Raw genomic sequence first — 17,134 nt, 5'->3', positions numbered from 1 at the left:
CATACAAATATCTGTCTGAGTCCCAGTATTCGATTGTTTTGTATATATACCTGGGAGTGAAATTGCTGGGTCATATGATTAACTCTATGTTTAACTTTTTTCTACAGTACCTGCATCATTTTACATCCTGAAGATTCCAATTTCTACACTTTCTTGCCAACACTTCTTATCTTCCATTGTTTTTATTATAACTGATTAGGTGTGAAATCGTATCTTGTTGTGGTTTGATTTGCATTTCTCTAATTACTAATGATGTTGAGTTTCTTTTCATGTGCTTATTACCCATTATATACCTTCTTTGGAGAACTATTTAAGTGCTTTGCCCATTTTTGAATTGGGGTTTTTCCAGTTGTTGAATTGTGGGAATTCTTTATACAAGGGTACTTCAAAAAGTTCACGGGAAGATTCATATTATATTTTAATTCTATTTTTCCACAAACTTTTTGAAATACTCCTGTATATTCTGGATATTAAATGCTTATCAGAGACACAATTTGTTCTTCTGACCTAAATGAGTTCTGAGCCAAGTAAAACCGAGTTAAGTACATTGTGTCAGTCGTTAAGGTAGCCCTGAGGTAGGTTAGAACAGATATACACAATAATTTGTGAATAAGGTCTGTGCTGCTCCCTCCCAAACTGAGGACCAGGGTCCCACACTGTGAACATGGGCTACTATTTTCAAGACTGCCTCTGAGCTGATGGGAATGGGGCAAGAGCAAGTAAAAACACCACCAAGCTTTCCTACCACTTTTAAATTGCCCTTTTCTTGATTTAGCATTTGCTTGGTTGCTGTAAACCTTTGGGTGTTGTCCAGAGTTCGTTCTAACAGTTCCTGCTTGTTTTTTGATGTTTCTGGTGGGGATGGGGTGGGCGGACAGGAGCTTGGAGCTGCCTACTCTGCTATTTTGCTTATGTCACTCCAATCCTACAACTTTTACTATGTGGCGTTTTCATTGTCATTCCATTAAAAACACTTTCTAATTTCGATGTTGATGATTTTTTGGCCCAAGGGTTATTTAGAAACACATTTTAAAATATCTAAACATACAAAGATTGTCTATTTTTTTGTTACTGTTATCTAGTTTAATTCCAACTATGCCCAGAGAGCATACTGCATAAGAATTAAATCATCAATCTGTTGATGGTTTTGTTCTGGTATAACATGTTATCTATTTTGGTAAATGGTTCAAATATGTTTACTATAACTACTAATATAGTTGGGTTTAAATTTATAAGCTTAGTATCTTCTTTCTATTTTTCCTCCCTCTTATCTGTTCCTTTTTCCCTCTTTTTTGCTTCTATATTGGAAGTTCCCAAGACTACCCTCAGGTTAGATGATTTACTAGGAGAACTCACAGGACTCAGCTATAATCACACCCAAAGCTATGACTTTCTACAGTGAAATGATACACAGAAAAATCGGCAAAGAAAAAAGGCTCATGGGGGTGAAATCCAGAGGAAACCAGGTGCAAGTTTCCTAAAGTCCTCTCCCAGTGGAGTCATGCAGGACAGACTTAATTCTCCCACCACTGCATTATGATAACATGTGTGAAATCTGTCTACCAGGGAAGCTAATTAGAGATAATTTGGGGGGCATATACCAAAATTCCAGACCTCAAGAAGGAAAACAGGTGTTCAGCATAAACCATATTGTTTTAGGTTTAGGCACAAAGTTTAGGCACAGTGAGTCTGTCTTATCAGTTAGGGTGGTGGGAATATTCTCTAAATCCAAGTATCCAGATGCCAGCCAAGGACCAAACTTGCAAGCAGGACTTTCTAAGGATAGCAGTTTCAAACCTACCATGTTAACTCTTTTCTGCACAACCTCTTTTTGGAGTCATCCCCTATGATCACATTCTCTCCTATATTAGAGTTTGTTAATTATATATTCTTTCCCAAATTTTTATTACAGGGGTTACAGCACATTTCTTTGTTTCAAGTCTAATAAAATTTCTGCATTATTATTTACTACACAATGAAAGATTCTTGACCACTTTAACTTCATTATTCACTTCCTATCATACTTCTGTTATACTTTTAATTATTTACCTATTTTAAATCCCAAAAGAAATAATAAAAATGTTTTATACACTTTAATTTCACCTAAAGGTATTAATTACACATTTACCTCCTGTAGTTCTGAAATTAAGCTTGGAATCATTAGTCACTTCTATCTAAAGAACAACTGCTAGTGTTTCCTCGAATGCAGGATTATTAGCGATCAATCCTCTGTTCTAGTTTGTCTGAAAATGTTATTTAATGCTCATTTTTAAAATCCATCTACTTTATTTTAAGAACTAGCAGCTTGATTGTGAGTCCAAAACATATCGGCAAGGAACCGGCAATAGAATTAAAAAGGGAAAACTGTCTCTGTCTCTTCTTTAAGCTAGATTTTGCTGAATTTAAATACATATTATATATGAGGTACTTGTTTTTGCTTTTATAAAGCTGTGTGTTAACTGTGTAATTAATACACAGTTATTAATTTTGTATTAATTATAACTGTGTAATTATAATTATTGTTAGTCCCATAACTAAAATAGGACTCCTAAATATAAGCAGTGAGTTTCCCAACTCTAGTTAAATGCAGTGAGAAAATTAAATTGTCTTATAAGTATTTTCTTGGATTACAAAATAATGTGTCCAAAAGTCAATTAACAAAAGAGTCTCATGATTTCTGAACCTGAACAAATATTTTCAAAATAAACATCATAGATTTGTAAAACTTACTCTGCATTTAAAAAATTTCTTTTAAATTTAAAAAATCTAAACTTAATACAGATTTCGAATTACTTAGGATACATTTTAAGCACTACAGCAAACAGTTCCCTGAATTTAGACCTGCCAATTTTCAGATGAATACACCAATCTGAAAAATGGTCCATCTCTGCATGTCAGTCAAAATTTTAACATGCCTGATGCACAATATAAAAAACTCTTAGCAATTGTGACACTGCTGAGAGGCGGCATACTCTATTTGAAAGATGACTCAACTGAATGACTTTTGCCTTAAGTCTGAAGAAAATTTTCACAAGGTACACAATTCTGGATGGGTTATAATTTTCTTTCAGCTCTTTAAATTCTCTATTTTCTAGTTTCCACAATTTCTATTCAAGTTAGTCACATCAGTCACACTTCTTATTGTTGCTTCTTTGATGGTAATAGTCTTTTTTGTCTGACTGCTTTCATTATTTTTATGATTTTCTATTCGTTAGATTTCAAAAGTTTGACTAGGATGAGTTTTCATTATATAGGTGTAGTTTTCATTATTTATTATGTTCTTATCAGTGGCTTTATGTCTTTTACCATTTTTGGAAAAAAAAGTATCTCTTCAAATAATGCTTCTGCATCATCCTCTTTCACCTCTACTACAAGGACTAAAATTTTACATCTGTTAGAACTTTCTACCACAGCCATATTTCTTTCAAGTTCTGATTGTATTTTTCTAAACTTTTGTTTCTTCAGCCTTATTCTGGTATTTTCCAAGAACTAATCTGTTCACAAATTATCTCTTCATCTATGTCTATCTAATAAAATCTAATTAAGTTCTTCATTATTGAAGTAAAACATACACTTGAGTGTACATATATCTCAAGTGTACAGGTTGTAGAATGCTGTCAAACACATTGCCATATGCTTTCAACCAACTTCACTTAACTCTCAGACATACTTTTGGAATCAGCAGAAACCTCCAGGGGAAATGCAGCTACAAATGACAGGCTCACATTCTGGTTTCCTTCCTCTCCCAGATTTTATTTTTACACTTTCTCCAGACTTTCTGTTCTCAGAGGGAACATTCATCTGAACCATCTAGTCTGCAACTGCTAGAAGTAGAAAGTTATTCTATTTAGTTCTTATTATCAGTGAATAAGACAAAGACATGATGAAATAAATATTTCATCTTCAGATGTCATAAAACCATGAGTGACAGCTAACTATGACTGGAGAATTAGGTTCCGAAAAGATTGTTTGAGAGTAGAACACTATACAAATTTTAGCAATAATTCTAAATTTTTTTCTAAGGATCAGTTACCTCTTAGGGAATTTTATTAAAGTTATGAACCCAGAAAAATATACATGGGTACATCTGTCAAACATATAAATGTAATTTAATGAGGCTCAAAACACCTAAAGCTCAACCATAGTTCCTATAATATTTTACAGAAGTCCTGCTCAATTAAGATAAAATGTAACAATTATCAAAGTAAATTTCCAATATATTCAACTACATAAGTACAAGATGGGCATTTACTTGGCCCTGAGTTTTGATCAACAGTGACATGGTTGTCCCTAAAAAGTAATTTGCTCTTAAGCAGCATTAAGATACATTCTAAAACAATGTGGTTAACAGTCCTACCATTTAGGGTACCCAGCAGTCTATCCTGAAGTATTACACATAATTGTGGGGCAACATTTTGTTAAGGAACACAACTTATCTAAGCTATATCTACGGAGAAAACCAAGTTGTGAATATAAGCTTGAAGCCATGTTACATAAGGAAAAACGGAAGGAACAAGGGATCTTTAACTTACAGAAGAAAACATTTAGTCAGTTCATATACATGAAAGGATGTCCTAAAGAAAATAAATAAATGGAAGTTACAGGGAAATTAATTTTAAAACAGTAGAGGGAGAAAAAAGATTATTTAAAGCTGAGGCTAAATGAAAAAAAAGTTCCTATTGCAGTTACTAGAGGTGTTGAAATACAGGCTGACCAGTCGCCTTCCAGAAATACTGCAGAAAATTTTATATAGGGGCATAAAATTAAATTAGATATCACCTAAGGTTTCTCTTAAGACTAGGATTCCATGAGTCTATTCTTTATAATAAGACGTCATTTAAAAATTCGTGTTTAAAGGAAGGAGCAGAAGGGACTGATATTTCTTTTTCACTATAAATATTAACACTTACTTCTATGAATACAACTTCTTTTCTCAAATGAATATTTATAGGACTTAAAGCAATAAGTATTTCCAGGCAAAATATTAACTAAGTGCAACGACACAAACAAAAAAATTCCACTTTCAGGTGCTCAGAATTACGTAAAAGTTTAGAGATAAAGACAAAATAAATGAAATTTATAGAAATTAAGATACCTGTTTTCTCTTACTTGTTGCCTCATCTTCTCGTCCTTTAGACTTTCGTGTTTTAGTTTTGCCAATTCCACAGCTAATTTTTCTTCTTGTGCAAGCTGGAGTTCCCTCAATCTCTTGTTTTCTTCTGCCTGAATAAAAAAGATAATAACTTCATTACTAGTCCTCCAAAATCAGACTGTTTCTTCATCAAAGTTGAATTTATTTGTTTTATAAAAGAAAATGAAATTCTTTAAAAGCATTGGTAGAATATTTGTTTTACTTGAAAATATAAAATACTATTTCAATAAATACTTTTTCAAACATTTTGTCATGGAAAATTGTAAATATCACCAATAAGAAGAAAAATACTAAAATATACCCCCAGGTACCCTCACCCATCTTTTCAAATATTATAAACATTTTTATCTACCCCTCCATTCCAATCTGACTTTTTTCCTTGTTATCTTTCTGCTAGAGTATTTTAAAACAAATCCTAGACATCAAGTCATTTATCATGTAAATAATTCACTATGAATCTCTATCTGATAAGAATTTTTTTACACAACAACCATGCCACTAACATGTCTAAATAAATTAACAATAATTCCCTCATAATGCCTAATACCCTGTCCATATTCAATTTTCCCCACTTGTCTCAAAGATGCTTTTTTTATATTTGTTGTTCAAATGCAAAAAAGGTCCACATATTGCATCTAGTTATCATTTCTCTTAAGTCTCCTTTATATTCTGTAACAGTCATCCCTCCACACTTTTTTCCCCAAGCCATTGATCTGTTATGGAAATTAGTACACATGTCCCACAGAAAGTCCCACATTCTGCATTTGACTGTTTCCCCAGGATGTCACTGAACTTGTTTCTATTTTATATTTCCTGTAAAATGGTGGAAAGATTGAGAGCCTTGCTTAAATTCTATATTTAAGAAAAAATAAACACGTAAAAAGATGTTCAACATCATTAGTCATCAGTAAACACAAGTTAAAATCACAATGAGATATCACCACATACTTATTAAAATGGTCAAAATAAAAAATAGTGCTAACACCAAATGCTGGTAAGAAACTGCATCACTCATACGTTGTTGGATGGGAATGTAAAATGGTACAGCCACTCTGGAAATCAGTTTGGTAGTCTGTTATAAAGCTAACATGCAATTACCACAGAACTCAGCAACTGTTCTCTTAAGCATTTATCCCATGGAAATGAAAACTTAAGTTTATCTGAAAAACCTTTACCCAATTGTTTACAGCAGATTCATTCAAAAGAGCCAATACTGGAAATACCCCAGACAAACCTCATCAGATGAACAGTCAAATAAACTGTTGTGGCTTCTGGTAAAGATGGTGGAACAGATGGTGGCCAGCATCACTCTCCCACAAATCAACCAATTTACAACTATTAAAAAGCAACTACAGCCAAGCTGGGGCCACTAGGGATCAGGGGAAGAGGAGGAAAGACCTATGGAGTGCATGAAGGTGGGAGAAGCCATGATAAGAGAAAGAAAAAACTGCTCCGACTGTTTTGTGCCACAGCCACTTTAAGGCTGGAGCTGCTGAGCACACAGAGCAGGAGCCGGCAAAAGCCGCAGCGGTGCCTTTTGGATGGAGTTGCTTAGAGGCAGCTGGGGTGAAGAGGGTCTTGGTGGCCCCCACGTAAGAGCGAAGAGCCACAACAACTGAAATAAAATGAGCCACTCAGAGGTCAGTGAGCCATTGCAAGGGACCAGGGTATGGCCCATCCCATGGGAAGTGTTTGCAGCACAGGTGGTGTGGGAGATGGGCCCACCAGGAGAACACTGGGGCACAGCAAGGACAGATGATCTGCTCCCCAATCAGTGTAGAACCACTCAGTGAAGACTGGTCAGGAATATTGAACTGCAAGGGGTGCAGTTTGCTGAAAACACTCAGGCCCAGACCAGAGTTTCTACACAACCCAGGTGCACCAGATCTCACAAGAGCCGGAAGTACTTATAAAGTCAACCATTAAAACCTGAGCTGCACAACAAGACTTCCCCAGGATATCAGCAGCAAAGCAGCAATTTAGCTCAACCACTGAGCTCAAGTGCTGGTCCCACAGGAAGTTCCCCCATTGTAGAATTAAGCAAAGGACAACAAATTAGTTCCCGTGCAGAGTTTAAGTGGTAGGAATAGTAAATAATCCAACACAGAACTGAAAGAAAAAACAAAATATCCACAGACCAGAGACAAAGTTTGATATTAACTAGTAAAGGTTTCACATAACCAAAGAACACCTATAAAACCTAGAAGAACTGGAATTCTCCTGGGCTACCAAGCCAAGGAGGGAGGGAGGGCTGGGGGCCTCAGCCATGCCCCAACACCCATGCAGGAAGTGCCCCAGGCTCTCTGGAGCCAGGGTGGTGGGGGGCCAAGGGCCATGGCCATGCCCCTGACACCCACAACCTGCCCAGAGGTGACCACCAAGCCACAACAGGAAGTGCCCCAGGCTCTTCTGAGCCAGGGCAGTGGGGGGCCGAGGGCCTCAGCCATGCCCCAACACCTGTGCAGGAAGTGCCCCAGGCTCTCTGGAGCCAGGGTGGTGGGGGGCCAAGGGCCATGGCCATGCCCCTGACACCCACAACCTGCCCAGAGGTGACCACCAAGCCACAACAGGAAGTGCCCCAGGCTCTTCTGAGCCAGGGCAGTGGGGGGCTGAGGGCCTCAGCCATGCCCCAACACCCGCAACCAGCCCAATGATGACCACCAAGCCACTGCAAGAAGCACCCCAGGCTCCCAAGCTGGGGCAGTGATGGGGCAAGGGCTTCAGCCACACCCCCCTGACATCTGTGCCCAGCCCAACAATGACCAAGACACCACTGGAAGCCCACTGGTCTCCCCTGCAGGAATGAGGGGGGTGCCACAGGCCTCAACCCAGCTCCTCCTTCCTCCTTCTCCCACCCTATTTCCTTCCCTCTTCCCCTCTCCTCCTTCCCCTCAACTGCTCTGCAACATCATAGAATGTAAAAACAAAAATTAATAAATAAATAAACAAAAAAATAAAGTATAAAAATAAAATAATAAACTGTGGTACACCCATACTATGGAATACTACTCAGCAATAAAAAAGAATGAAGTAAAAAAAAAAAAAAAAACAGTAATACAAGCAACTACTTGGATGAATCTCCAGGAATTATGCTGAGTGAAACAAGCCAATCCCAAAAGGTTAGATGCTGTTGAGGCCATTTATATAACATTCTTGTAACATGTCCTTTTTAAAAATTTGAGATATAATTCACATAGCATAAAATTCATCTTTCACAGTCACAACCCAGTGGCTTTTGTATACCCACAATAATGTACAACCATCACCACTTTCTAGTTACAAAACTTTTTTAAAAACAGACTTTATATTTTGGAGTTTTGGGTTTACAACAAAATTGAGCAGAAAGTATAGAGTTCCCATATACCCTCTGCCCCTACACATGCACAGCCTCCCCTGCTATCAACCTCCCCCATCAGAGAGGTACATTTACATTATATAAACAACAAACCTCCATTTACATTATATAAATCTACAAATCTTTATCACCCAAAGTCCATAGTTTACACTGGGCCCCACTCTTGGTGATATACGTTCTCTGGGTTCTGACAAATGCATAATGACATGTATCCACCATTACAGTATCATACAGAATAGGGTCACTGCCCTAAAAATCCTCTGTGCTCTTCTTATGAATAACTCTCCCTCCCCCAACCCCTGGAAACAGCTATCTTTTTACTGTTTCCATAGTTTTGACTTTCCCAGACTGTCATACAGTTGGAATTATACAGAATGTAGCCTTTTCAGATTGGCTTCTTTCACTTAGTAATAGGCATTTGGGGTTCCTCCACATCTTTTCACAGCTTGATAGCTCATTTCATTTTAGCACTTAATAATATTCCATTGTCTGGACATACCACAGTTTATTTATCCACTCACCTACTGAAGGATATCTTGGTTGCTTCTAAGTTTTGCCATTCATGCTTCCATATATTATAAATATTATATATATTTGTATATATGTTATACATACGTATGGGTGATGTGTGTGTGTGTGTGCTTGTGCTATATAGCACATCTGTGTACAGGTATTGGCGTGGACATAAATTTTCAACATTCCAGAACATTTTCATCACCCCAAAAGGAAACCTATACCTGCTAGCAGTAACTCACCATTCCTCTTCACCATTCCCCAGCCCCTACTTTCTGTCTTTATGGATTTACCTATTCTGAATATTTAACATAAATAAAATCAAACAGTGTGTGGTCTTTTGTGTCTGGCTTCTTTCACTTCGCATAATATTTTCAAGGTTCATCTGTGTTGTAACGTGTATCAGTAATTCATTCTTTTTTATGGTTGTGTTATATTGCACTGTACAGATATGTAACACATTTTGTTCATTCATCAGCTGATTGGCATTTGTGCTGTTTCCACAGACATATGTTTTCAGTTCTCTTGGGTGTATGCTTAAGAGCAGAACTACTGAGTAACATAGTAATTTTGTTTAATTTTTTAAGGAATCATCAAACTGTTTTCACAGCCACTGCACCATTTCACATTTCCACCAGCAATGTACAAAGTTCCACATTCTCTACATCTTCACCAACACTTTTCATTTTTTAAACATTATACCAATCCTCATAGGTATGAAGTTGTATCTTCATTGTGGTTTTGATTTGCATTTCCCTAATAACTAATGATGCTGAGCGTCTTTTTTGCGCTTATTGCTCATTTGTGTATCTTCTTTTAGAGAAATGGCTATTAAAACCCTTTGGGTTCTGTTATCTTTTTACTGTTGAGTCATACATATAGCTTTCCTGAAATGACAAAATTATAGAAATGGAGAACAGATTAGTGGTTACTTGGGTTAGGGATGGGATGGGTGGACAAAGAGATGAATATACTTACAAAAGGGAAAAATTAGAAATCCTGTGGTCACAGAACTGTTTTGTACCATGACTGTAGTGGCATCTGATACACAACCCTACTTATACAATAAATTGTACAGAACTAAATGCACACAAACACACAAATAGCACAAAATGGGAAATGTGAACAAGATTCGTAGATTGGAATCACTGTCAATATTCTATTTGTGATACCATACTATAGTTTCATAAGATGTTACCTTTGTACTTCTGGGAGACAAAGTGTACACGATATCTAGGATGTCTCTGCATTATTTCTTACAACTGCACATGAATCTATAATTATTTCAATAAAAAATTTAATTAAAAAAAAAGCAATAGTAAGTGCTGGCAAGGACACAATGCAACTGGAATTCTCATACATTACTTAAGGAAATGAAAAATAGTATAGCAACTTTAGAAAATGGTTTACAGTTTCTTATAAAACAAAACATGCACAACTACCCTATGACCCAGTCATCCTACTCCCAGATATATACCCAAGAGAAATGAAAACTTATATTCACACACAAATCTGTAATCAAATGTTCATAGTGACTTTATTCATAATCACCAAAAACTGGAAACAACCCAGATTTCCCTCAACTCATGATAAATAGACAAACTGGTTCATCCATACAATGAAATAGTACCTAAACCATTCAGCAATTTAAAGGATACGATACCATCGAATCTTAAATTTGTTTTGCTAAGTAAAAGAAGCCAGACCCAAAAGTCAACATATTGTATAATTCTATTTATAAGACACAGTAGAAAAGGCAAAACTATTGAGACAAAAAGAAATCAATGGTTTCCAGGGATTTGGGGGTGGGTGGTCGACTATAAAAGGGTAGCATGAGAAGATTTTGGCTTCATAGGATTGTTCTGCATGACACTGTGACGGTGAAAACAAAAATCTATGCATTTGTCAAAATCCAAAAACATCACAAAGAATGAATTTGACAATATGCAAATTTTAAAAGAAAACAACCGGTACATCCATACCACGCATTACTTAACACTCAGCAATAAAAAGAAACAAACTATTGATCTACCCAACAACTTGGATGAATCTCCAGGGCATTATGCTGAGTGAAAAAAGTCTGCTCAAAAGATCACAGACATGATTCCACATGTATGAATCACACACATGATTATGTTTATATAACATTCTTGAAGTGACAAAATTATAGAGATGGAGAACAAATTAGTGATCGCCAGGCATAGTGGGGGTTGAAGTGAATGGATGTTACTATAAAGGGGTAGCGTGAGTGAGATCTTTGTGTTAATGAAATAGTTCTGTATCTTTTTTTTTCCTAATAGACTTTGTTTTGTTTTATAGCAGTTTTAGGTTTACAAAGAAATTGAGCAGAAAGTATACAGATAGTTTCCATTATAATCCTTCCCACAACACACACAGTTTCTCCTGTTATTAACATGCCATATTAATGTGGTACGTTTGTTAAAAATATGAACCAATATTGATACATTATTATTAACTCAATTTTACATCAGGGTCCCCTCCTTGTGTTGTATAGTTCTATGGGTTTTGCCAAATGCATAATGTCATGTATTCACCATTACAGTATCATACGGAATAGTCCTGCTGCCCTAAAAATCCTCTGTGCTCCACCTATTCATCCCTCCTTCCTCCCCTGAAACCTTGACAACCACTAATTTTTTTTCATAGTTTTATATCTTGATTGAGGTGATGGCTGCACAAATCTATAACACAGATTATACACACATACTGTGCCGATATCATTTTTCCAGGGTTTGATATTATACTACAGTTATGTAAGGTATAGCCATTGAGGGAAACTGGCCAAAGGCACAGTGGACTTCTCCATACCATCTTTGCAACTTCCTGAGAATCTATAATTATTTCAACAGAAAAAAGTAAAAGAAAAAAAAAAAAAAGAAGAAGAAACCAACCAGATGTAGGAGAAACAATAACAAATTAACATTAACATTAACATTAAAAATGAATCCCATAACCACACCAAAGGAGATGGGTAGGAGTGGACATAACTTTGGAAAACAATATTTTACTAGATATTGTGAGGCTAAAGACAAAAAGAACTGTACCCAAGCCTGTATTATATAATAAGTAAATTTGTTTCTCACAGGGGTGCAGGTTAGTAATTCCAAAAACTACTTTATTCGTATACTTGAGTTGAAAAAACAAGTAAATATAATGTAGTCAATGAGAGCCAGCGTTCTTTCTGTTGGAAAAAGCAGTTACAAATAAGAGAAGGGAAAGGCTAAAGTGACTCCTGTGGTCTGGACTGGAGTTGGCAGTACCAGTGGCATAGGCTCATGGCTTTTCATACACACACACACACACACACACACACACACACACACACACACACACACAGGCAGATATAAAAGCAAATATAGATGTGTGTGTATGCACTGGTTAGTGTACATATATTTTCTAGTTCTTTCCACCTGGAAGGACTAGAAGCAGTAAAACCCCAATAATAAGGAGCACATTTATCATTCAGACCTTGTTTTCTAAATACCATTCTCCAATAAAAGGAACCAAGTGTCCCTGGAGAAATGGTTGATTCCAAGGTAAGAAACTAACAAGTTGATCCCAAAACATCTTATGGTAACAGAAAGCAAGTAAATGCTTATTAAAAAAAAAAAAAAAAAGACGGAGGATATCATATGGGCACACAAGAAAGACAACTTGAAAGAGTTTCCAAAGGCCAAATTTGGAACAACTTAAGCAACAATATAAATAACAATTGTACTGAATTATAACCAATAGAATAAAAGTATCAGTGAATCCATACTGATTATATCAATAAATACCTAAATAAATATATGGAGGAGAAGTGACAATTTTTTCTTATAGAAGAACTCCAATTAACAAAAGAAGAAGGAATGAGACAAATATAAAATTACCACTTGAACTCTACAGTAATAATTGCTGAAAGCAAGATTAACCAATGAATGCTAACATTAGTGGGGAAAAGTTTAAGCACAAACAGGATATTCACATAGTGTCAAAATATTTCTTTCAAAATATTTAGTGAGTATAAAGTGAAAAACAGTAACTTCACAGAGGAGAATCCTCATATATACCACCTTAACCAAGTGATCAAGGTTAATATCAAGAATAATACATACTGACATCATCTATCCCCTGATATGATGCACGAAAAGGACATTAAGGTCCTCAATCAGTTGACTTTGAGTTAATCACAAGATTGTCCTGGGTGGCCTAACCTAATCAGGTGCACCCTGAAAATGATAAGGAGTGGCTGAAGTGACTACCCAGTGGACCTCAGAGAAGCAAACTGCCATGTAGCAAGGCATATTAGCAACCTATGGGAGATGAGAATCTCAGTCCTACAACTGCAAGAAAATGAATACTGCCAACTTAAACGGGCTTGGAAGAGAACCCAGAACAACAGATAAGAACACATCCCAGCCAACACCTTGATTGCAGCCTTTTGAGACTGAGCAGGGAACCCAGCTACACCATGAGCTACATATACCAAGAGCCATGGTTTAGTTCCAGTCTGAGTCTGAAGGACTGAGAGCAGCAGAACTGATGGTGTAGTTCCTGTTCAAAGGCCAATAGGCTCAAGACACAGGAAAAGCCAATGTTTCAGTTTGAGTCCAAAGGCAGGAAAAAAGATTTCCCAGTTTGAAGGCCGTCAGGCAGAAAGAATTCTCTCTTATTAGGTGGAGGGTCATACTTTTTGGTCTTTTTGGGCCTTCAACTGATTGGATGAAGCCCATGCATATTAGGGAGGACAATCTGCTTTACTCAGTCCACTGATTTAAATGTTAGTCTCATCCAAAAACACTCTCACAGAAACAACCAGAAAAATGTTTGATCAAATACCTGGGCACCCCATGGCCCAGTCAAGTTGACACATAAAATTAACCATCACGAGCCTGGACAATTTTGTTCTGACAGAAAGCAAGGATTCTGGAAGAAAGCAGGGAAGTTATCAAAGATTAAGAGAGTCTTGTCAAAAAGACACCAAAGCAATACAAAAGGGTATCCACTAGCCAAGGATGAGATCACTTGAGCATCAAAAAGAATAACAAATGCAATTAATTTAAGTATATAAAAGACCCATGAGTCTATGAAGATATTCTTCAAAAGAAAAAGTAAAAAACTAAAGGAAACAAATTTTTAAAATAATCACAACAGGCAGACATCAATGGAAGTAAATATAACACCAGATCTCTACTCTGAAAATTAACTATTTATACCCCTTTCAGTAAGAACAAATAACTCTAGTTGATGAGGGAAATTCCTTACAGAGGAATTTCAGCTAATTAAATGTGAAAGAAACAACAGAATTAGACAACGAGCATTTTGCAACCTCTAATGAAAGAAAAGATTCTTTTGTCAAACAATAGATGAAAGTTTGGTAGAAACCTTTATAACACTGGCATCACTATAAGTGGAGCAACCAGACCTCATGTGCACCCTGATGTGACACAATGCCAAAAACAGCATCACCCAGCATCACCTACTGAGTAGCCTTGCCAAAATAATTGGACCTCAATCTAATTATGTCTTTAGGGCTAACTTTCATTTAGAGGAAATATAAGAGATAGGGGAACAAATTAAAGGAGCCATGAGGAAGCAAACAGATAAATTCAGAATCCTATAAAACGACTGGCCTAGTTTCTTTTAACAAATTAAAAACATGTTTAAAAAAAAAAGACGAAGGACTGTTTTAGATTAAAAGGGACTTAGACATAACCAAATATACTATACAAACCTTGCTTGAATCCTGATTAAAACAAACCAACTGCAAAATCAAATTTTTGACACAATCTCAGAAATTTTTTTATGGAATAGGTGAGATAATGGCATTATAGTACTCCATGAAAGAAAACATCCATATTTTGTTATATGCATACTTAAGTATACAGAAGGGAGCTGGTATGATACCTGGGATTTTCTTTAAAATTAAGGAAAAAATAAGAATAAAAAGAATAGAAAAAAATCAAACCTTTAGGATCTGGCTGCTCAGAGTTAAGAAAAAAAATCCTGTCTAAGCTTTCGGAATTTGGAACACAGAGAAATGGATACCACTTTTAAAACTTGCTTTTGCTATTCCTCACAACATCCTACAAAATGCTTAACATACAGCAGGCACTCAAAAAATACTGGAATATCAGAACGCCTTCGTCTACATTTGTGAGAACTCATTTCTTTCATATATCTCATTTTTCGGTTTCCCTTTTTCTATCACCCTGATTCCTGAAAATGTTTAGAAATTCCATTGAAAAATTATCTCCACCAAGTCGCAAATGAAAAAAAAAAATGTAAGCATAATAGTAAAATTCACCTTTTGAATGGCCTCTTCCATATCCAATTCAAATTGTTCATTCTGTAATAATCTGAGGAATCTCCTGCGCTCAATTCGGTCATCAATTTCACCCTGCACCATTTGGTTCCTGATTTGACTCTCTATATTTTTCAGCGCTTGAACATGCAATTTTTGGCGGTAGTTTTCATCTACTAATTTCTGATGCCTTTCACTAAAGCTCAAAATTCTCCTTTTGGAAGCCTATAATGGAAAAAATAAAATTAAAAAAGTATGCATACTTCGATATTCCAAAATCCAATTTTTAAAAGCATGTTGATGTAAACCCCAGTAACAAGTGACACAAAAATAGGTAACATAATAAACAAAGGGTATTTGGCTTCCTTCCTAAATTTAGACAAGTATACCTGATAAAAGGGTAAAGTTGGTAGATTAATATATTGATATATCAATTAAATAGGTACTATTTTATAGGTGAGGCACGAAAAGTAAAAGTAACTTTACCCAAGGTTCCGCAGCTAATAAATAGCAGTTCTAGGGTTCAAAAACACGCAGTTGAGCTCTGTGGGCCCGGCTCTTTACCATTACTCGGGAATTCCTTCTCTCCTGACTCCACCCGCTACCCCAAACCCCAAACCCCAAACCCCATGGCCATAAAGTGCAGTTCAGGAGCTAGTCAGGTTTCCCTAAGATAAATGTAATAGATCAACCCACTGCTTCTTGTCCGTTCGCTCTCTCCTCGACTTTATTTCTACTCATTTGATCCGAGCTTCTATCGGGCCGATTTAAAGATTTATCTAATACAGTGTGGGTAAAATGCAGAAAAGGCTGAGCACCACTGCGAGCGTCCCTTAAATAGTAGCACCCGAGGCCTCTAACAGCAAGTACGAGTTTCCCACTCGATCCTCAGGTTAGGCGCTTCAAGTCTATTTTTAGAAGCAGGCGAGCTCTAAACTATAATTAAATCAACAAGTAAACAAGACGTTTCGAGTTCCCCGACTGGCTCACCATCTTGGCTGACGAAAAATGTTCCCCGCCGGCTCCGGCGGCCACCACCTCCCGCAGCAAAGGTTGCGGCACCTGGCGGCCCGCGCGGGTGTTTACGCCGTGTCCCGGCAACGGCCGCCGCGCGCCGCCCGCCCGATTAAGGCCGAGCCGCGCAGGCCGCGGCTTCCCATTGGACGCGGGAAGAGCCAATGGGCACTGAGCTTCTTAGGAGCTGGCGGCACGTCTAAACGAGGCAGGCGGGAAATTCAGATCGCGTATCCTGACGCAAGCCCTTTGCAGTCGGCTAGTGAGCTCAAGATTTCCCTCTAGTGGTTAAACTCTGTGGTTTGGGTGGGTTTAGGAGCCAGGTGAGGCCTGTGGAAACTACAGAGATATACTCATAACGTTGTCCAGTACATGGGGCCAAAGGCAATTGCCACACACACACAGCATCCTGTGCCCTCAGTGCCTACTCTGCCAGTGCTGATTGGTTTCATCCCCAGCAGTGGGAGTCCTGGGTCACCATCCCCTTTGCTAGGTTACTGTGCGATACTGTGGATAGCACGTGGTCCCAGGGGCCTTCACCCCACCACCTACAGAAGCTATTGGTAAACTGGAAATAAAACGTATGAGCCACATGAATCTTATTCTGCGATGTGCTCCAGGTACCACTCAGAAAACAGTTAGATGCTGGCAGGGTGTTGGTCTAGTTCATTTCATCGGCAGGTTAGACACTAACGTACATTTTAAATGGAAAAATTAAGAATTTAAGAACAAGAATGGATCAGAGAAATTAGTTTGTTTATTGATTGATTGATTGATTGATTGATTGCTGTAG

General features: G+C 37.2%; 1 protein-coding gene across 5 annotated transcripts in view; it reads right to left on the bottom strand.

Moving 5' to 3' along the window:
* The window catches only part of MNS1 (meiosis specific nuclear structural 1), a 131,871-nt gene extending 115,427 nt beyond the window's left edge, over positions 1 to 16,444 (bottom strand). For 3 of the 5 annotated variants that reach the window (XM_063089080.1, XM_063089081.1, XM_063089079.1), the window contains exons 1-3: positions 16,024 to 16,169; positions 15,331 to 15,552; positions 5,096 to 5,223 (exon numbers count right to left, since the gene is read on the bottom strand). In XM_063089080.1, the coding sequence (XP_062945150.1) occupies positions 5,096 to 5,223; positions 15,331 to 15,552; positions 16,024 to 16,068 (395 nt within the window). In that variant the 5' untranslated portion in view covers positions 16,069 to 16,169. Of the gene's footprint in view, positions 1 to 5,095; positions 5,224 to 15,330; positions 15,553 to 15,813; positions 15,877 to 16,023; positions 16,170 to 16,317 lie in introns of those variants that run through there. The other 2 variants (XM_063089082.1, XM_063089083.1) reach the window with 2 other exon arrangements.
* Between the last annotated feature and the right edge of the window lie 690 nt (positions 16,445 to 17,134).

Source organism: Cynocephalus volans, chromosome 3 (assembly GCF_027409185.1).
Source record: "Cynocephalus volans isolate mCynVol1 chromosome 3, mCynVol1.pri, whole genome shotgun sequence".
NCBI classification, from domain to species: domain Eukaryota; kingdom Metazoa; phylum Chordata; class Mammalia; order Dermoptera; family Cynocephalidae; genus Cynocephalus; species Cynocephalus volans.
The sequence above is the reverse complement of the archived record's forward strand: the minus strand, read 5'-3'. Positions and strand labels throughout refer to the sequence as shown.